The sequence below is a fragment of the Saccostrea echinata genome, unplaced genomic scaffold (assembly GCF_033153115.1).
Source record: "Saccostrea echinata isolate AGI-Se365-2 ecotype Australia unplaced genomic scaffold, CSIRO_AGI_Sech_v1 ptg000025l, whole genome shotgun sequence".
Taxonomy (NCBI): Eukaryota; Metazoa; Mollusca; class Bivalvia; order Ostreida; family Ostreidae; genus Saccostrea; species Saccostrea echinata.
The window spans coordinates 28563102-28585904 of record NW_026889774.1 but is presented as its reverse complement, the minus strand read 5'-3'; the positions used below and the strand labels follow the sequence as shown (position 1 = coordinate 28585904).

At 33.7% G+C, this 22803-nt stretch overlaps 1 protein-coding gene across 1 annotated transcript; it reads right to left on the bottom strand.

Moving 5' to 3' along the window:
* Positions 1–507: 507 nt before the first annotated feature.
* LOC133192319 (ribonuclease H2 subunit B-like) lies at positions 508–22725 on the bottom strand. The gene is made up of 11 exons (XM_061328341.1): positions 22578–22725; positions 3766–3837; positions 3552–3659; positions 3345–3418; positions 2802–2916; positions 2557–2621; positions 2307–2409; positions 1821–1902; positions 1604–1649; positions 1183–1254; positions 508–870 (listed from the first exon to the last, which is right to left on the bottom strand). Exons 1-11 carry the CDS (start codon positions 22690–22692, stop codon positions 772–774), a joined length of 951 nt encoding a protein of 316 aa, XP_061184325.1. The 5' UTR covers positions 22693–22725; the 3' UTR covers positions 508–771.
* Positions 22726–22803: the final 78 nt, after the last annotated feature.

Below are 22803 nucleotides of genomic sequence, written 5' to 3'. Positions count from 1 at the left end.
CATATGTAGGTCCCTGGTGATACTCACCATCAAGGGTTATGGAAACTTTTTTTTATATAGTTTATGTTTCAACAATTTGTTTAGAATTTATTTTGCTTCAAAATACATCTGCAAAGGGGATTAGCTGGCATATTTACTAATTTACAAAGTGGATAGACATATCCTTCTTGTAATGCATGTGAAAATTAAATTTATAAGCTTCATTCCTCCTCAAAAATAAGATCTTATTTTCAAACAAGTATTTTAATGGGTGTCTGTATAATCTGCATTCTTAGAGAGTCATCCCAATTGATATTTCAGGGGAATAAGAGTATTTAGAAATTCAAATCTTCATAAGACTTTGAAATGACAAAAGTTCAACATAAACTCTTTACCCTTTTCTGATATTGAGCACTTTGTTGAAGTTCCTTTTTTTGAATTTGTTGTCCCATTGTCATGATCATATCATATTCCATTCATGCACACTTCAAGACCATTTTCTTCAGAAACTTTATTTTCAAATATGAACACATTAACAAATATGAATTAACTAACATACATTCTGAAGTACATACCAAGTCTTCCGATTTTGTATACATATATATGTATGAGGAGAACATTTTCCCACAATCCTAAAAACTTCAGTGAAAATTGTTTTAATCTGCAATAACCATTTCTTTAATGCATATTGCATATGTCAATAACACAAAAAATGCCATTGCTTTTCTTCCCACACTTAATCTTTTAAAATTCCAGGACAAAACGAAAGGTGTGATTTTTCTATCAATAGCATCATGTCTTTGCTTTTGGTGAGAAAAAGCTGGCCAATGATTTCATTCCAGACTTGTCCACTTTACTCAGTTTCTTCTGACCAACTGTCAGTTTACTGGCCTGTAAAATAAGTAAAGTAACAAAAATATTAAATACAGGCTCTTGTTTCCTCTTTATAAGGAGTAACTAACATGGAGGGGGGGGGGGGGGCTAAAACCATTTCAAATAGGAAATTTATGTGGAAAATGAAAGCAGTAACGTTAGCTGTTTTAAAATATATTTTAAACATATTTTAGATTATACAAATATAAAATATATTTTAAAGTACACTTTGCCTCTTATTCTATTCTGCATTGGAATTGTTAACTATAGTACAAGTGACAGTTACAAAATTAAGATAAAAGAGTTTCCAATCATGTAGAAATTTCTTACCTTAGCTGACTTGACCTCCGACTTGCCTTGGCTGTAGTCTTCTGTAGGGGTGATGTCATCCATCTTAGCTTTCTATAATCAGAGAGAAATTGTAGTGTAATCAGAAGTTTATACCTGCATCTTTTTTAAGCTAATTTATCAAAAAAATACTGTATACAGGGATATTTTTGCCCCGTATTATTTTCGCCCCTTTCACACTTGCAGAAAATTTTGCCCCGTTTTAAATTCGCCAAGTTACAGTTCTGTTTAAGAAATTATGCTGTGTTCTTTGAATTCGCCCCATTTTAAATTCGCCCATGAGAAGGACAAAAGGGGCAAAAATAAAACGGGGGGCGAAAATTTCCCTGTATACAGTACCGTAAAACAATCCCATCAGTCCTCTAACGCACAAAATGAAATCTTGATTTATGGTTCCTATTACCTTTGATGGAGGTTCATTTTCCTTTTTTTCAACAACCTCTGGAATTCTGTAATAAATGCAATGTTTCAAATGTCATAGCTCAGTTATTTTTATAAGGCAATTACATTTGACTTTATATTAAAGTAAATCATATTGTTTTCCAAATCATACGATCCCCTGTCTATCAGAATTAAAGAGTTTATTAATATTTTCACCTAAAGCGTTGATTTCTACTCACTTCATATGTTCTTTGAGCCTTGCACTAACATCTGTAGGAATGTAGTCACAGACCATTCCATAGGCATATCTAATGTAATCATCTAAAAATAGGCAGTCAATGTAAATTATGAGTCTAATGTAATCATCTAAAATTAGGTAGTCATTGTAAATTATGAGTTGCAGAAGAAATTATATACAGAGAATGTCAAAATTTTTGCAAACAGAAGACTACATCACATAACCTCATCTGGACTATCAAATACAGTTCCAACTCGTTAAACCACTGAAGAGCACAAGAGTTATCTCTCTTCACACATTTAAATGTTTAATAGTTACAAGTTTTGACTACAAAAATATTTTGGCAATCACACTTTTCAGTGAAATCCATGTTAAATCACTAATAGTCACTATTTTCCAATGATTTATACTTGCGATAATTTGTTTTAACTTGCTGAATAATTTTTTGGTGATGATATTAGATTACTGAGGCTTGTTTAATCTTTACCGTGTGTTGCTGTCATTGCCCGCTTTGTTCTGACATATGTAGAACTTTGTGCCCCTGAGACACATATCTCCCTCTCTGATAGTTTCTCTGCCAGATGCTCAATCTAATTACAAAAATTTAAAAAAAACTTATAAATTGAATACACTGACGATAAAATAGTTAAAAAAGATGGGGAAGGGGGTGTCTGGTGAAAACAACATTCTTTACAGGTACAGTAATTTAATTTTAAACAAATTATTTGATTATTTACTTTCGATTGTAACCATGACAATAATTTCTCTTCATTGTATCTGTAGGCCTGTAGATCATCACTTCCTGAAAACAAAATTTGATAAAATTAATTCATAAATTTAATTACAAAATACTTGCACACACATGAAGTATATCAATATTTGCTCTAATTAAACAACAAATAATGGAAAATTGTTAAAATTTTGGTAACTTACAGACATACATGTATTTGAATTAATGACACCATTTTTTGCAGACACCAACCTTTGATATCTGTGATGTTATGCAGTTCTGAGGTTCCTGAAGTGTTGACAAGCCTGCTGCATTCTGGGAAATCAGGGTCACAAACTATTTGATCCAGAGTCATGTACATTCCACGCTGACAAAATATAATTAAATTTTTAAATTATATAGCTACTATATATTTACAAATTACCGTGGAACTTCAGTATCTCTAACATCAGTATTTTTTTTTTTTTTTTTAAGATTTATCTTTCGACTAACAATTCTCCACGAGTTCAGCATCTGATAACTGTAGTATACTGCTTGTTTTACTTTTATATCATATAGATGGGAAAAAAATCATGTCATTAATGTTAAACTTCAGCATCATTTATGTATAATACAATTAAACTTCCATATCTAGAACTCTGATATCTTGAACATCATGGATATGCCACAGTGAGGTGGTAGCCCAAACACCTGTCTTTTTGTGTCTTAACCTCAACATCTCAATTCCTCGGATATCTCAAAGTTTTCTGTCGGTCCAAATTCAAGTTTGAGAGAACGAAGTTTGCCTGTACCTACCTCTTTAACTTTGAGGATGTAAGGAAGAATAAGAAACAGAGGATCTATAGGAGTTGTAATGTGTAGACTTCCATCTGAAAAGACACAAACACTGACTCAAAACACCTAATCTCTATAACTTATCATTAAAATATCCTTCAATAACGCACAATTAAATTTAGACTACATGAACTCATTTTTTGCTTTTCAGTGAGAAAACAGACTTGCCTTGTTGGACAGTGTTGTCGATTAACCAGGATCGACAGTCTTCTGAGAAAACAGAGACCTCAAACACATCTTTATCACCATTGCAAAAAAGAAACATTGCACTCCTGTCTGTATGGAATGGCAATTATTAAATAATCTAACATTGGATTTAGAGACTTAGTGTACCTGAGACATAGCCATATATAATGAAGCTGTATTTGGATGAGATACCAACCTGTTTTAGGATGTCGGAGTTTACAGAACGTTGTCTTGTTTTCATTATTGGGATCAATTTCTAATGCATCATCTTTAAAATAAAAAATAAATAAATTACTGTTAATTAATTTACAGTGTAATTCGGTCTAATAGATAAGTATGAAATAGATAAAAGTCAATATAACAAGAGGCCCAAGGGCCTTAACGGTCACCTGAGTATAATACAACAATTTAGAGAATCCATAGAGTATAAAATGAACTGAAAAGTGAAGCTTTGTTGCCCAAAAGCAAGAAAAATAGGGTGATCAGGTTCAACAAAATAATTAGTCTAGTGTTCATTAACAGTTCATAAATTAGGTTCTAATCTGTTCCCCATTTATCACTATCACCATACAGTATATTAACAAACTATCAATGCTTCTGTACTATTTTAATTCCTTGTTGAAATCTCTTACATTGGACTCTCTTGGTCTTTGATGAACATTGAATAAGACAAGTTATTTTTGTCTCATTTTTATTTATCTATTACTTACAAGTCTACCTGATCATAAAACTATGAAAGTACTTTTTGTATTATACAATAAAAAATCTTGCAAAATTCTCTTATTCTATTAACCTTTCAAGTACATTATTTACAGTGACTAATTATCAAAAGTAAATGGCAAAGGGGAATAACTCCCCTCAGTAGAATACAAATTAATAGAGCCCTGGCCAGGACCAGAACACTTGACAAAATGGCCCAGATGTTCAAAAATATTTATTAAAACTTTTACTCTTTTTGCCTCTGATATGCCCAGGTGCAGAGAAGATTTTCAAAGAAATAATGCAGTTTTTACTACAGATTCACTACATTATCAATAGAGCCCCCCAGCCCCCCCCCCCAACCTCCCATCCCCACCGAGAAACACCAGAGTCTCTCACCCTGGGACCAGAAGTTTATTCATCATACATGTAAGTAATCACTTTGTTTATCTGATTAACACTAAGGAGCAGACAGGATTATTTAACAGAATTAATGCATTTTCACTACATTATCAAGAGCCCCACCCTTACACCAGCACATCTGACCCAGGGGTCATGCAATTCACTACTCTGGAAGAAGTAATCATGCTCATCATAACTATACACTTAGCTTCTTTGCTTTTTAACCAGAAGCAGAAAAGAATATTTTCAGAGAAATTTTGCTTTTTCACTATATAATCAATAGAGCCCCCCCCCCCCTTTTTCACCAGAACCCTTGACCCTGGGGCCATGAAATTCACAATTTTGGAAGGGGCATACTTGCGTATCATAACAATGTACTAATAGTTTGTTTAAATAATACCCAGGCGCAGAGAAGAAGATTTTTAAAGAAATAATTCACCTTCACTATAGGATATATATGGCCCCGCCCTAGCACCAGAACCCCTGTACCTGGGGCCATGAATTTCATAATTTTGGAAGAAGCATCCTTGCTTATCATAACAATGTACTTAATTTGTTTAAATAATACCCAGGAGTAGAGAAGATTTTTAAAGCATTAATGCATTTTCACTATATGATTTATATAGCCCAGCCCTAGCACCAGAACTCTTGACCCTGGGGCCATGAATTTCACAATTTTGGTAGAGTCACTCTTGCTTATCATAACTATGTATTCAATTTGTTTCAATAATACCCAGGAGTAGAGAAGAAGATTTTCAAAGAAATAATGCACTTTCACTATATGATTTATATAGCCCCGCCCTAACACCAGAACCCCTGCCCCTGGGGCTATGAATTTCACAATTTTGGTAGAGTCACTCTTGCTTATCATAACTATGTATTCAATTTGTTTAAATGATACCCAGGAGTAGAGAAGAAGATTTTCAAAGAAATAATGCACTTTCACTATATGACCTATATAGCCCCGCCCTAGCACCAGAACCCCTGACCCTGGGGCCATGAATTTCACAATTTTGGTGAAGTCACCCTTGCTTATCATAACTATGTATCAATTTGTTTCAATAATACCCAGGAGTAGAGAAGAAGATTTTCAAAGAAATAATGCACTTTCACTATATGATTTATATAGCCTCGCCCTAACACCAGAACCCCTGACCCTGGGGCCATGAATTTCATAATTTTGGTAAAGTCACTCTTGCTTATCATAAATATGTATTCAATTTTGTTCAATAATACCCAGGGGTAGAGAAGAAGATTTTCAAAGAAATAATGCACTTTCACTATATGATCTATATAGCCCCGCCCTAGCCCCAGAACCCCTGACCCTGGGGCCATGAATTTCACAATTTTGGTAGAGGGCTCAATGCTTATTACAATCATGCTAACAGTTTGACTGCTTGATGTCCAGGAGTAAAGAAGAAGATTTTTAAAGATTGCATTAATTTTAGTGGTTTTTGCCCCACCCCTCAGGCCCCAGGGGGGCAGGGACCATGAAATTCACAAATTTTGTCCCCCTTCACCCATAGATGTTATATGCCAAATTTGGTTGAAATTGGTTGAGCGGTTTCAGAGAAGAAGCTGAAAACGTTCAAATGTTAACGCACGACGCACGCCGACGGACGAAAACGGATAGCAATAGGTCACCTGAGTGACTCAGGTGACCTAAAAATGTGTAAAATGTGATATAAATGTCTATCTCTCCCTAATCCAACCTTCTCAATCCCAATTCCCAACCCACTCTGAGTGAAGATGAATGTTTCAACAATAATATATATGCATTTCCCTTGGATTTCTTGAGGAACAAAACAATTTTATCTTAAACTATTAAGCTTGGGTTGATAAAAGTGCTCATTTCACTCTGGAAATAATGGCTTTCAATTAAGAAATACCTGTACCTGTAAATAAACTCCTGATTCAAACAAACTTTGTAAAGTACAGTAATTAATTTTACCCCATTGATCTTTAGAAATGACATTTACTCACACTCACATGAGGATAGGAAATTGCAAAAATGAATAAAAAAAATTTAAAATTCAAATGGCCTTCAATAAAGGAAATCTGACACTGTTTACAATTTCCACTGCTTTAAAAGATCTATTTAAAGCTCTTGTTTATCAATACACATACCATCCACAATAAACCCATTGCCCAACATATCCTGTGTAACACAGTCTGTATTTATTATTCTTTACAGTGCAACAATGAAAATCCATCAGTGCACTGCCTCAAACAACAATAGGATTGTACTGTAGTTTTAAATACTCAGGCCTGCTTCAATACAATGTTACCTTAAATAGCTGGTCTATTTAATTTGATACCAACATTATCTGATGTCCTTCTATATGTCTTGCCTATGTTGATAGTCTTCAATGTCAATCCAGTCAAAACTTTAAAGAATTTTGACTGAACTTTTAACCTAGGATTTTGTTCAAACCTGTATACTGAAAATCTGAATGGGAAAGAACTTTTCTGCCCATATATATTCAATTTACTCATGACAAATTGAATCAAAATATTCTCTGTATTCTTTTTCATATTAATCTTCGATAATACTGGAATGATAACTTCTAAATCAAACCTTAAAATCAAACTGTACCCAATTCTTTCTAAAACAAACTTTAATAATAATAAATAATCTTTGACAAAGCATTAACTTACAGGTTTAGATCAATCATGAATTTTGGCTTGAGCTGTTTCAGAATGACATGGACATAAATTTTCATAATTTTTGCTAAAACAGATTTTAACACCCAAATCCCTTTGATCTTTCCTAACTAGCTGTCCTAATACCCCATTCTGGGGATAGTATCAACAGAATAGGGGATATTGTTTAAGCCTACTTTAATTTTTTTCAATTTACCTTTTAACATCACAGGGCCTTAGTGTTGATCAAATGCTATTAGTTAGGATAAAACATACTTTCTGGTCATAAAGCAAAATTTGTGTTGAATCTGAGCTTCAGCAATCTTTACATTAACTAGAAATATGTCCATAAATTATGCCCTGCCCTGGGTTCATTTGTAATGCCATGAAAAGAAATGTATACCTTGCCTCTTTGTTAAATGATGAATTGCAAGGTCAAGGTCGTAGGGAAAGTTATGGGCAGAAAATTATGACACAGTTAAATTGCTCTCACCAATGTGTATTAGGGTATAAAATTAGCTGAAAATATTTCATAGATCCTTTGAAACTGAGTTTTAAATACAAGTATTAAGGTCAAAGGTCATATGGAAGGTCAAGGTAAAAAAAATGGACACAGTTGATAAGTTCTCACAAATATTTGGCAATTTATGTGTTGCTTTTGACCCAATGAATTTATATTGGATGCATTCAAGTTCGTAAATATCTAGCCTAGCAGCTAAGCTGCTAGGTTTATTAACTGCATTATTTGAATTAATGATGGACTGACAGATAGATGGATGGACATGACAAACACTAAAAAAGGCAAGCCCCAGTCATATTTATGGACGAGCATAAAAAATAATTCCACCACTGATCCCCATGACCTAGTCTCCTGGTAGAACAACCTTAATGTCCTGGGCTTGTTCAAGATCATGGCGGCTACCTAGGTCTGGGTGTATACTCTTGAAAGACATGCTAGCCAAGCCACTATGCTAAGAAAGGATAACAAGCTTTATTTCGTATAATGCAGTCTAAAGACCTAACAGTTAGCTTAGCTGCTAGGCTAAATATCTATATGATCTTGAATGCAGCCAATATTCATTGGGTCAAAAGCAACAATTATCAAGTATGACTATGAGCTTCTACAATATCTTCATTATTGAATTAAGGACCACAAGTTTAAAATTTTGATTTCAGTGACCTTTGTCCTTGGTCTTCTTTAAAGGGTCTAGGCTCAGGGTTGTGAAACATTACACTATAAACAAAGCGACAAGTTTTAATTGTATGTTCTTTAACATCCTATTCACAAACTTTTCACTCGTGTCAAGATGTCACTTGCTTAAGGTAAAGTGCAACAAATTTTGATCTATGTAGGGTCCTTACAGTTGTAGCCTATCCTGACACTGAACCTTGGTTTTCAATTTTTCATCCAAAGACCCATGACTTTCACTTTTAATGCCGAGCAATTGGTGAAGGAACAGTCAGTTACCTTAGGTCCTATGTTAAATCATACATGTCTTATGTTTGAAGCTCATGGACTGGTAACAAACATTAACTAGAACCTCTCAATCATGGAATAAAGCTCCCACCAGCTTCTCCATAGAAAAGTTATGCCAAGACAGAAAGTGGGATGGACAGACAGACAGACATTGTGATTACAAAACAACCAGCCAACCCTGGTTTGCAGGTCATGTTTAATATATTTGACAAAGTCAAGTATCATACTGGAATCACAGAAAAAAAAAGCAAGTTCTGAACTTTATTGATTATTTCTAAAAACAAAATGACATACAAACAAGAACAAACAAACACAGAAAAATGGCTTTACAAGCCTTGGAGACCTGACAAGTTTATAACATAGTTCACAGTACAGACTGGTATAAATACTGGTAAATGTGTTTACAAATCGATTACAAGAATTTATATTCAAACATTCCCATATTTTTAACGTAAAGTTCATAAAAAAGTTCATAATTACAGATTAGTATGAAAAATGTGTTTACAAATTATCCATTAAAAGAATTTCCATTCTAACACTCTCATACAAACAAATCACGTGGGCAACTGCACTCACTAGAACAACAGAACTCTCTTGTAGAAATGAAATTTGACAGAATTTTCAATCATCAATAACATGCAATTCTCACAATTAAAGCAATCTGTACCGTTTAAAACATATTCAATATGAATAAAGCAACTACATTTTGAAGCCCTTCTTCCGTAACATCCAGTCTTTTTCAAACATTTTCAGAACTCACCAGAGCTTAATAAACATTTTATACGTCAATATTTAAAAAAACAAAAGTTTTATTTGCATATATATCCTATACTTAATTATACAGAGATATATCAATCAGTCATAATATGTTATCAATTTATACTACATAGACATAATAATCAGTCATATTTAAGATGGTAAAAATGATACAGTTAGTTTTGCATATACTTCTACGGAAAAAAATACTTGAACACATAAATGCATTTTAATCTTTGCCAGCAATAGTAATTTTAACGAAATAAAACTTGAAACCTCATCAAATGGGCGCCTAATAGATCATGATGCAACAAGAACTTGATTAACTCGTACAAAAATTATCATCTATTTGTTGTCGGTTTTCCCGCGTGGTCATTTGCAGTTTATTCGGTAATTAATATTCATGGAATCTTTGTCCTGTGATGCCTGTCCCGATATTTGTATCGATATTAATAAAAAAAGTTTTAAGAAATTAATTTACTTTTTAGTAAACATCACTCATAACTTTATCTTCCATCTAGTTGTCAAAAAAACCATGCAAAATACCAGCCATGTCACTTTGGGAAAATACTGTAAACGCACTTTTTTCCCCGAGGTCTAAATTCCGCAGAATCACAATTTCTGTTCAACCCTTGTGTAGGAAATCACGCTGCTTTCTTGGATTGTCAATGTAAAATTTGTGACCGCATACACAGCGTAAATTAATCCCACGCAGAAATAAAGTACGTCTACGTATACACGCTGCATCCTGTGTATGTATTTTTTTTAAATAATATTAAAAGTTAAATAAAATTTCTTGAGTGGTCCATTTCCAGGTTGAAATTATATTTATCCCTCCGTATCTACGTGAACAACAACCACACAAGTAGGTTTATGCTTTAAAATTGACTTCACGTTGGCATCTTCTGTATTTTGTGTTAGAGGATTCAAATCCAGATTTTCAACAGGTTTAATTATCGTTTCCAGTTCTTGACTAGTATTCCCACTTTCATCTTCGTCCGACCAATGCACGTGGTGCTCTGGGTTGTAGCTGAGCTGAGGAACTATTTGACATTGTCTCGATTGTTTCGATTCGTTCTTCGTATTGGTTACACTAATTTTGTCATCCGAATTTTTCTGCTCACCTTTCGTTGCAAGTTGTGTTTTACACGCCTCACACGGTCCTATACAAAACATCGAGGTTTTGCTGTGTTCACAGGCGCTCAATGGAGCCACTTCCATATTTTTTGTCATGACTGAGAACCAAAATGATTTTTAATCTAACATTCTTACAAAGTTTACCGTTTGTGAAAAACACCAGGCACTCTTTAAACTCTTGATTTTAAGCAAAACCAATCGATCAAAATCTCTGGTTTCTATTTAATTTTTGGAAACATTCACTTTAATAAACGCTGATGAACTTGTATTCCAAAAACTGAAAACTAAATGTCGCGTCCGCTCATCGCCTTCGCATAATGCTTTCTGGGGAATGTGTTTACGAAATGTCACAACAAGCGCGCTGGAAGCTCTCCAAGGGCATGGCAACTCCTCCATTCTTTTCGTTTCCCCTTATCAAATGACCGACCCTTGCAGGTTCCCTTAGTCAACAAGTCATATCTCCAACGTTCATATCTCAATACCCTCTCGCCAATTCAAAAGACTGAAGGCGGCCAGTTACCGTAGACGGTGGCAAAGGACAGATGTTCCTTTAAACGCGAACAAAAAGACCCTTTGTTTACTTTGCAATATTAATTACCAGTATATCGGTAAATCTGTTTTTTTTTTTTTCGTTTTTGAAAAAAAGTATAACCGTTGTATTACATACATGTACCAAAGAACGAAAAAGAAAGAAAGATTTTAAATCATTTAAACATAAGAAATATAAAGATATGTTGAAAGATATTTCAAAAATGCCAAAAACTCTGTAAACATAATTCTACACATATAATTATCATTTGTATTTGCGAATTTCTTCACTGTAGTCCCTAGGAAGCGATTTCAGATTTGGGAGGGGGAGGGGCACAACTAGACAATTTCAGTTTGGAGGACACAACCAAATATTTCGAAGGGGGTGCAACTGTACTAAAATACCTCTTGACAAGCAAAAAAAAAATCATTAGATGTTATTACTGAGGGGGCAAAACCATAGATTAAGCATTGTTCACTGTTGTATAGTATCATACATGTATGTTGGCAAAATTATTGAGGGAGGGAGGGAGCTATTTGCACTATGCAAAACATTCTTAATCAACTTTTCGATCCTATTTGAAAATTTAACTTACAAAAACCTAAAAAAAAAAAAATAAATAAATAAATAAATAAAGTAATAAAAAGCAACACCTAAAATGGAAGAGGAAGTGACAGCTCCTTTTATTATACCTCTACGATTTCTTTTCTCTAAAAATATGACGAATAAACCTGCCATTTTTTTTTCTAAACAGCCCCTTCCTTCTAATAGTTTTTGTGCTATTTGCCCATGCACGGTAAAACAGTCATCGTACTATTCACCGGCAGCAATTCATTTCCCTAGCACTCGTCTGGTTTCATCCGGATCGTGACTTGACACAAGTAAAGTCTAAACACCTACTGCATCTCGGGAAGCAGTTGCTGTCTCGAGGGACAATAAACTTGCTATTGTCCAGTAAATAGGTGTATACTATATATCTATTTCGTTTCACCGTGAAAGTGTGAAAGAAAAAAACTTCAAACTACTACAGTATATTGAAATGTTCTTCTCATAAAACTAACGTGTATGTGATAAACTACTGTCTTTCATTAATTTTCTATCTAAAGTTGAAAATGATTACGTGAGAAATTATGACGTAATCATTTTCAACTTTAGATTGAAAATTAATAAAAGACACTACTTTCTTGACTTATCTGTTAAGGTTAGTATAAAAACATTCTTGTTTAACATCATTACGATAAAACAATTTATAGCATTCTAACAGTTTATAACAAAATTCTTGTGTAATATCATTGCAGAGGATTGTGATAAAATATAATCTACATTTTTATCTCATAGTTTTATAACAAAAGAAGTAACGTACATACATGTATCGCATAAGGACTGCGACAAAATAAATTATCATTCTAACAGTTTATAGCAACATCTATTGCTTAGAATTCTGTTATTGGTAACGACTATTCGTCTGGTTAAGTAAAACATTAGTACAGTAAAATATTCGTTATACTTATGGTGTTATTTTCTAGAAATCTATTTTTAGGCAACATTGTAAACGAGGAATAGTTCCCGGCATATTACGAAGCATTGTACATTTTCCTATGCACAATCGTCGTACATTTCTGTCTGAAACAAAACAAAGAATATCAGCGTATCTCTACAGTTGTAGAATGTTTGCATGCACTTTGCAGAAAATGTCTCGACAATACCCTTTTAATCAGTTATCTGAATGAATTCACAAGAAAGACCTACATACACGTTATGTTATGCAATATCTGATATAAACCATTATTTCATACTGACATTTCTTCTATAGCCGAAATACCTCGTTTCTTCTAAAGCGTCTTCAAATCAAAGTAGCCCATACATGGATAAGACAATAATGAGTAGTTAATGAAAAATACAGGAGAGAGAGAAAAAGATGAAACTATTTTATTAAAAAGTTTCTCTTAATTAAAACGGTTTGCATTGCCACCATGTACATGTACGTATATGGGGGTAAATGTAACAACGAGCTTTTTCTGTGGTTTTGGAAGAAAAATGATCGTCACGAAGACTTACTATAAGAAGAGAGAACTGATGTATGTATAGTTGAATTAAGAATGTTCTTTGGTACTAGAAGTCTCCAAAAACTCGATGAAAAACCGAACAGGAAGATGGATAACAAAACAAGACGCCTAAAGTTGGTGCTTCAACAATTCTACTGTTATGTTCCCTTAACACTAGCTGTTGTATTTCCAAAGATAAAAATCAAGATAATTTGATAACTTGCAACTACACGAAAAATTGTCTGAACAGTTCAGGACCAATTTGTTCCCCACCTATTCTTGACTTTCAATTGCAAATGACAATGGAGCGTACATTCTAAATTTTATTGATTTTGAATAGGGGTTTTCCAACAATTCCTTAAACTTTTCTGGAATGATCTTTATCTAAAGAGTATTTTTTTTTTCAATGAGGTTTCTTTTTAAGCAGTCTGAAAAAATCGCTCGATCTGATCATTTTAGATAATTATATCTCTACTGTTTTTCCCTATATAAAATTACATCATTAGACATGATTTTATCTATACAAATCTCATCACTGTTTTGTGTGAAGTTGTAGTTACATGTATCATACTGGATACATTATAGAACTGTCTTTAACCACGGGGAGTTCCAGTCCTAAATCGCACGATTTTACCTAATATTTTACTTAATATCATTATTTACTTTAACTTTCATATATGTATTTATTACTAAGAACATTTGCTTTTCTTATGTCAATCGATAAAAGATAATGCATTATCTATTTTCATTATCGCAACAGAGAATACTCTATCCCTTGAATTTAATTGACAAATGGGTAAAAAAAAAAGGGGGGGTCTCCGAATCTATAGAACATTTTTAACACTTGGATATTTTGTCCTTTTGGATTGTTTTTATCATGATAGCAATACAATAAAGCTCTAAGTTTCGATTGCGGGTAAGATATTAACTTCCACTATTTACATTGTACATGTGACACAACGGCAGAATTCGGAATTTATTGCCGCCTTATTGTAGCACCCCCTTTGGACTATCGTGTACGTAGGAAGACAATAGCTTGACTTCATTTTTAAGTCCCCGATCCTTTGCATTATTACAACTTTTACTGATTAACCTTATGACATCATCAATAAAATATGGAGATAAAGAACAGTTTTCAAGCTCATAGTCCATTTAAACAAAAGGACTTTGCAGAGCAAACAGGGACCTCCAAAACATCAGAGGCGGGATCAGGTGCTATGGAGGAGTAAGCATCCCCTGTCGACCGGCCATACCCGCCGTGTGCTCCTTGTCATGATCGGGTAAACGGAAAAATCTGTAGAAATATCAAACACATCCAGAAGATTCTTTACAAAAGTTTATTAATAATGCATTGAACGTGCCTTTAAACGTAATAAACTGGTATTTAAATAAAAACGTATTCGTTCGTACAAAAATCAACTGATTACAATAAATACACGTATTCTTAACATCTACAATTCCATGACAAATAATTAATACTGATTACTTTACTAGTGTTACATATACAGGAACAGATCCAACATAAATGCGTAGACAAGGCATAAATAAATACATACAATTCTCTCACAATAAATTAATAGAAAAGACAGATAATGACTAACGGTAAATATTGCATCTGACTCCCCAGTTCTCCAGGACCTAGTTCTTTGCTGTTGCTGGGAAACCAGTCCTGGTGTCTTTGCATATTCTCAGCACCATGGCAACAGTTATTTAAGCTGTAGTTCAGTCTGAATCACAGACGAACATCTCGTTCATTCTCTGTATACACGATCACCGTGCACGCGAGTTTTCCGTTGTTCATTCTCCGTACACGATCACCGTGCACGCGTGAGTTTTCCGTGGTGGTGTCTTTTTAAGAATGGGTTTAGGATGCAGCGTTGAACACAAAATTGGTACGGAAATATCTTTTTCTTCAGAATCTTCAGAAACCTCTGGAATGTGAAATTCCAGACTTGGTTCTTGGGCAAAATGCACGTGAGGTTGGTCTTCTCGTCTTTCCATGGACTGACGGGAAGGTGATTTTGATCTCATTTTTGGCGAGAAGGTCGTGTTTTTGTCTAGTGAATTGCACCGATACAAAGTGTCTACTTCAAAAATGGATTTCTTGTTGTCGTCGCATGGAATTAAAGACTCCACGGACATCATTTTGAAAATCTTGCCTTCTGTAGAGCGTGTCTTTTCCAGGCTTAATTTTGAGTTTGTTCCTATATTTTATAAGTAATGTCACCAGTAGGCTTAAGGTTGTACAATCCAAAGAATACTTCAATGCTCAAAACTGGTTAATATCGGAAATTGATATCGTCCTCAATTTTTTTTTAACTTTCCAAATAAATTAATTATATCTGTAGAGTCTTCTTCGTAAAATCATGTGAACGGATTCTTCATTGATAAATTTCATATACAGTTTCCACATTTATAATATTTCGTCCCTTCGTCTCGATGTCTTGTTTATGTCTAACATAAAACGATCTCGCATATCAACTTTATTTTGCCAATTATTTAATCCCCAAGCCGCGCTGCCAGTTTGGAAATGATCCAAGACATATTTTTTACTGCAATAGATTTTCAATTGTTTGGGATTTTAAAAACAAGATATCAATGACATTTGATAATGTAGGTTATCAAACACTGATCGACTTTTTGTGCGGGTCAATCCTATGTATCGTATTTACTTAACTGAATTTCAACAAATTTTGGACGGTAGTCAAATTCTTCATGAAACCTTTACGCATTCCCATAACACAAAATGATGCAAGCTTTGCCAAGGGTTTCACGTCTGTTTAAATAAACACAAAGTTCCTTCTTAAATACGAAAGCATTGGTTTTGTTTTATAAGAATATTACGTAACGTATATATCAAAAATTAAACTGACTGTGACATAAAAAGATTTGACAGAGGTCAAATCAAATCAATACTGGTATATACTAGTAGGTTGTATTCTTGCTCACTGTGTAGGATATAAACACTTTTGGTGGTAATTCTGAGTAGTTTCCAAAACGACACCCACCTATTTCTTGTACACTGTACAGATATCAAATTTGGGGGGGGGGGGGGGTATTTATCTACATAAATGGATTCTGTTGTTGGGTATCTTTGTTATCCGTACTTACTACAATGATGTTCAGCACTGGTTTGTTATAGGATCTAGAAAAAGGAGATGACTCACAAACTTGTTTACACTCCACCTAAAATCATGATGTAAAATCTGGAGAAAAACAGTCAGTCTTAAGCCAGTTGGGGGGGGGGGGGGGGGGGGGGTAAAGGGGAGGGAAGAAAGGGGTCACAGAAAGGAGTGGAGGGAGCAGGGAGAAAGAAGGAGTAAGGTATGGAAGGGAAGAGCAGGTGAAATGTGGAGGAAGTTGTAGAATGGCAGCTTCAGTCATCCCAGGTAGGGCAAGAAAACATAACCATCCCCACTCTAAATAATACCTCATAAGGCTTGTTATTCACTTCATTGTCAAGAATCATAAAATTTATGATTTGATTTGAAAACTGGATTAAAGAAAGATAATACAAACAAATCTTTCATACTTAGATTTTCCTGAATCCTGGTGCACACCCCTGTTGTTTGTGTCTCATTACAATGTTTTTGCATTTTTTTTTAAATAAAACTTTGAATCTGCATGAAGGTCATTTTTGACCTCAATATAATTCTGCTTTATTTTTATTACAGATTAACCAATATTCTGTGAGCTCTAAAAATAATATGATTAAGCCCACAAGCAACTGAGGATTTAATGTATTTTTTCCTCCTGAAAGGATTGAACTTTTGAAAATCCTGTTTTTAATGGCAAACTTTCAAATGACACACAAACAACACTGAATCTTATTATGGCTTATTACCTATAATCCTTTAAATAGTGTTTTTTAAAAGAGACCCACTGGCCTCAATGCTCACCTTAGTTAAGCCATCTTTCTACTGCATAGAGAAAAATAATATCATAAAAGGCTGGATCATTCATCAGTTCATATTTTTATCAATTTTGAATTTTCTTATGTGTGATTCTTTACTTGTATGCTCTGAAGGGCCCCAAATTGGTTTCAATAAATTTTATTTTATCTTATCTATATTTAATGGATTTCACAGATTTTACTGCAACGCACATTTATATCATTACAGAATGCCTGAAAATAAATCACAAGAATAAATTACTGCCATTGACAAAACATCCATTTTTTTTTTCTTTTTACATTCCTCCAGAATGTAAAATATGTGCTTAATAAGATATACAATAGACTTTTTCCTGAAAATACTGAACTGTATGTGTGGTTTTATTACACTGAAGCATAAAAAAAGTTTGAATTTTGTCTCTCACAGAAATACATAACTTGGGTTTTGATAATTTTACAATATTACACTTGTATAAGCTTTGCTTTGGGTTTTGAGCTCACTACAAGGTTTATAATGATGTGATTGACAAAGTTTAAGCTTTGAACACTATAACCCACTTTCAATGAAACAACGACCCTTTATTCTTTTTCTTTAAATTGCAGGCATCACCCTTGTCTACCTCCATTACAAATGTCCATTCTCTCATGTATAAGTCACAGTGCTGACAAACTTTGATCTGAACTGAGGACACAGCATCTTCGCTAGCCAAGGGTTTCTGATCCGAAATCTACTCCACAAGGGTTGTAGAGTAGATTTCGGATCGGAAACCCTTGGCTAGTGAAGATGAGGACATGGATGAGGCATTAGTTCAGGTGAGCTATAATAGATCTACATGAATCAATTAATTACAATATTAATTATATATCCTAACTGCAATTTTACTGGCCTGGTGCCAGCGATCCTCGTCACTTCAGCTGTAGAATTTGTATCATATTTTAATTTGGACATGTGATTTAAAGTAATGCAATGGATTTATTTTTAAACTCAAGAGCACTTCTAAGGACAAACCTTTAACTCCACAACAAAGACATACTTAATCAAAGATTATAGATCTCCCCTTGGTTAATATTAGCAACATAAAAGTGAGGCAAAATCTCATACTGAATCAATGTTCAATAATAAGATGAAAGTTAGGGCCATGTTGTATTAAACACCTAAGCTAAAATGCATTCCTGTATTTTAAATGAGTAAAAATGAAGAGATTTGCTTTTATAACTTTACTCTGTTCATTCCTCCAATAAATACCCGGTATTGGTCAAATGCAACATCCCAATCAAGGTTGGCAGTAAACATTTTACTAGTTTTATTGGCTACATTTACAATGAAATAATATTCAATGAACAGAATATTACTTTAATTATAACAGTATACAAGCAATGGATCCATGATTTCAATGAATTACGACATTTACTGGGGTATAAATATAATTTTATTGAGGGTCTAATGTATATCGAGAGTTGTGAGAAATACCCCTCCAACTTCTGTATAAAGGTCCTTATATTAAAGTTCCCCTAAAAGTCAAGATATTTTAATATTTACTAACAGCATTTTGAAAATCTATCACAAACACCCAAATCTACAAAGCACAACCATGAATAAGCTCCTTCAATATTTTTATCTATTGTGTCTAATTCTTATATAAATGGAAAATCATGTTTTGGTGACGGCCAAACATCAGTGCATTGCATCAAAATATCAATCCTGCTGAAATAACTATATACAGTTTATGTCCAAAAGGATTTCTTAAATCTAATAACTTTGTTGAACTTTTAACTCTCTGGTAACCTGCAAGTAAATGTTACCAAGTGCACATGCACAGTCACATGCACACTGTAAGTGCACATGCACATTTAAGTCACATTTGAACATAAAGGAATTTCAGTGGCTTGTATCCAGACTTCCAGACTGTCTGTTTATTTAAAGTAACACATGTATTAGTCTACATGCTGTAAATTGGTTTTAGCATTATAATCTTTCTAATCCATTTTAATGGCAATTTAGAACAACAATTTCGATAAGTTCAAAATATTTTTACAGTCACAAACCCTAATCAGAATTAATCTCCTTCTTAACAACTTGCAGAAAAATGTCAATTATTTAATCTGCCTTAAACTTGTATCAACCTGTGCAGCTATTAGTAAGTCTGCCTAGACAACCTTGATTACCATGAAACCAATTTTTTTTTAAATTAATGAATAATGAACTAAGCCACAGCCTAATAAAATGTAAAAAATACTAATCATTATATAGTTTTATAATTATAAATTGTAAAACTTCATATTGCAACCAATTGATCAGAGCTGCTCAAACTGAAATTATTAAGACAGCTTTCCTCATTAATTACTGGTATTCTTTAACTGGACAGACTTCTCAAAATGCTGCTTGCATGTCCAGCTCTTTCTGCAGTGTGATGCACTGTTAAGTCTGCATTTTTATAGTGTAATATAATTGCATATTTTATGTCTTTATTATCAAAAACAAGGTGTGTTTTTTAAATTGTTATAAAGGTGTATATCTAAAATTCTAAACTGTGTATCCACTTTGTGATAATTTTTTTTTTTGGGGGGGGGGGGGGTTAAAATAGAGATTACCTCCCTTAAAACTAAGAATTTTTAAATACTTAGGTCATCTTTTAACTTTTAATGACCTGGTTGGATGCTTCAACTCAAATTTCTCTACAGACACACCAACTGATAAAGTTTCTTGATTTTGAGGTCTCAAATCTACATGAGCTCAAAAAAGGGTTTTGACATATTTGGCCATATCTTTTAAATTAATTTAAACAAGCTTTCCAAGAGTATTGTTCTGAGAGTATTGCATAAGCAATACTAGTTTCCTACCGGCAGTGTAATCTGGTTCCTTTTAAAAATAAAAAAGGTTGTGATTCTGTCAAAAATCATTGAAGTGGAAGAATATGCAAACTTGTTTTATAACTCATCAAGGTAGTTTAAAGATTACATACCGAAAATCAGCTCAATAGCTGCAAGCAGTTAGGAAAACAGGTGCAGATAAGCAATGGGGAAATCTTGTTCCCCTTAAAAATTAACAAGAGGCCCATGGCTACATCGCTCACCTGAGTCAGTATGGCCTTACTATTCTTCCTATGTAAAACTTTGATCACCTATTCTGGCCCCACCCTACCCCCAGGAGGTCACGATCTGAACAAATTTTTATATACACCTGAGAATACTTCTATATCATTACCTAATATCTAAACATGGCTATGCTGGGGGGGGGGGGGGGGGGTCATATGAATCTATACTATATAGGGATGCTTCCTTATCAGTATTACTAATCATGCCTTTGTTGTTCATGAGAAGATTTTCAACAGATATTTAGCTACTTTACTTGAGAATGCTTCCTTATCATTATGACTAATTGTTTCTGTTCTTAAAAGAAGATTTTGATGATTTTTTTCCTATATATTTATATGTAAATTTTGGCCCCATCCTACTCTCAGGGGTCATGATTTAGACAAATTTGAATCTACACATGCTTCCACATAAGTTTCATATTTTTTTGGCCCAGTGGTTCTTGAGAAGAAGATTTTTAAAAGATGCTATTAAATTTTCACTAATTCTTAATTATCTCCCCTTGGATTAGACTCAAGAGAGTGAGGCCCTTCATTTGGAAAAAATCTTGAATCCCCCTCACCTGTTTATACTGCCACATAAGATGGGAATTCATTACAACTTGATTCATGTATTCATAATTGAATGTGAATATTAGATCAAGTAAACTTTTTTTTCAATTCAAAAACATTAATTAGCCAAATCTAATATATGCATCAAGTAAATATTAGGAGAAATAATTTTAGGTGCCAGTATATAAATTTGTGAACTAATACAGCAATGAATATATAAAGTGTACCGCAAAAGGTCTGTCCATACAACCCAAAATTTTCAAATACTTAAGTTTATAAATTGTGTAAATATGAACTACGGGTACCAAGCTTTATGATGTCAGAATGGGAAAATAATATTTGGCAAAGCATGACAATATAAAACTCACAGGAAGCACATAGGGTCAAACTGTCATGCCACCCAGATTTGGAATATATTAAATGAACCTAAGTTTGTATCAATGTAAGTAAACAGATGTGTTAGGGCATATGAATAGTAACATATTGAGATAACAGCATATAACTCTTAAATATGTATACTCTTTGGTTCACTTTTTTTAAATGCATAGACCTGAAGCTCTCTCATTGGACTTCCAACACATTTATTTTCTCTCTTAAGCAGTGAGTAGATAGAATGTTCTATAGTTAAAATGATATGTCCTACGCACCCGGTTCAACGATAGAATGTGTTCGGTGTATTGGCAATGAAGCAAAGTAGACATGGGTGATAACTCTAAACAGTGCATTCACTATGATAAGTCCAGAGAGTTCTGAATGTCAATATGGCACGTAAATTTGAAGGGAGTAAAAGCATTGAGGAAAAGTGTTGAATTCTTCCATTTTATGGATTAAATTATTTGGTGAAAGGTATCCACAATCTCAAAAAGGTTTGATATGATTAATTTGATGGTATTTTCAATGCAATTTCATTTATTTTCTCCAAAATAGTTTCGGAGCAATTCTGCAATTTTCTGCTACATTGCAGGTATATTGGAGGCATTCCAACTGTGGTGAGGGCCTGTCCCGAGACACAGTTAGATTATTCTAACTAAGCGGTGAGCTACAAATCTGCAGCTAGTAAAAATGGAATGTCTCATTTAATAGTCCCTACATCAGCAATTTATTAGCCTTTCAACTTGATATTTAATCCTAGTATATATCTAAAATTGATGCAATATTGATATGGTTGTATTTATATAAATATATGCATCATAACATACTGAGAAAAAGAGTGCAATCACCAATGTAAGCAAGCACTTGAGTTTAACAAGCACTTGTTTGAAAGCATACTTGTTTGAGAAATCCATTAAATACCAAGCTTCAAATATTATTTAGTGTAGCTACTTTAACAGGAACAAGTGCCTGTCATTCATACAACTGATGTGTCAATAATTTCAAATAATAATCATACGATAATATGCAAGTAATGTGTCAATAATTTATCAAGTTTTATGTGTCCCACACAAACTCCTGATTTCTCATATAGCTTGAATTACCTACACATCTTGATTTATCTTTTTCAAAACAGATCTAGCTTCATTTAGCTACTTTATCAAAGCTATCTCTTAAATCATGTTAACATTCTGCTTTTTTTATTTTTACGAAATGTTGCAGTTTATGATGTGATCATTGGCGATAGTTTTCTTCTTTCTTCTAAACAATAGCTCAATCAGGCTATTTTGAAAAGCCTACTTAAGCTACATAGCTAGCTATTCCAAGCTTAGAGCTTAATCCTAGAGATTGTGCATGTTGGTTTTCAAGCGTTTAACTGTATAAGCGTTTAGTAGACTTATAACGATTCTCACTATTGATGAAACAAATCCACTGGCTGTTTTCTTTCTTTTTGTGCTGCTGTATGCTCTGTCCATCTTCGTCTTCAGATTCTTTACTGACTTGTCTGGAAGATCGTCTAGGAGGCATTTCACGTGGCGGGAAATAGACTCTACCAAAACAAAACAACTTTGTGGAGACGCTTTGGAGATGAAGGTATCATTTTCCTTCTTGAAAGCGCTTGAGAGACTTCGACTAAAA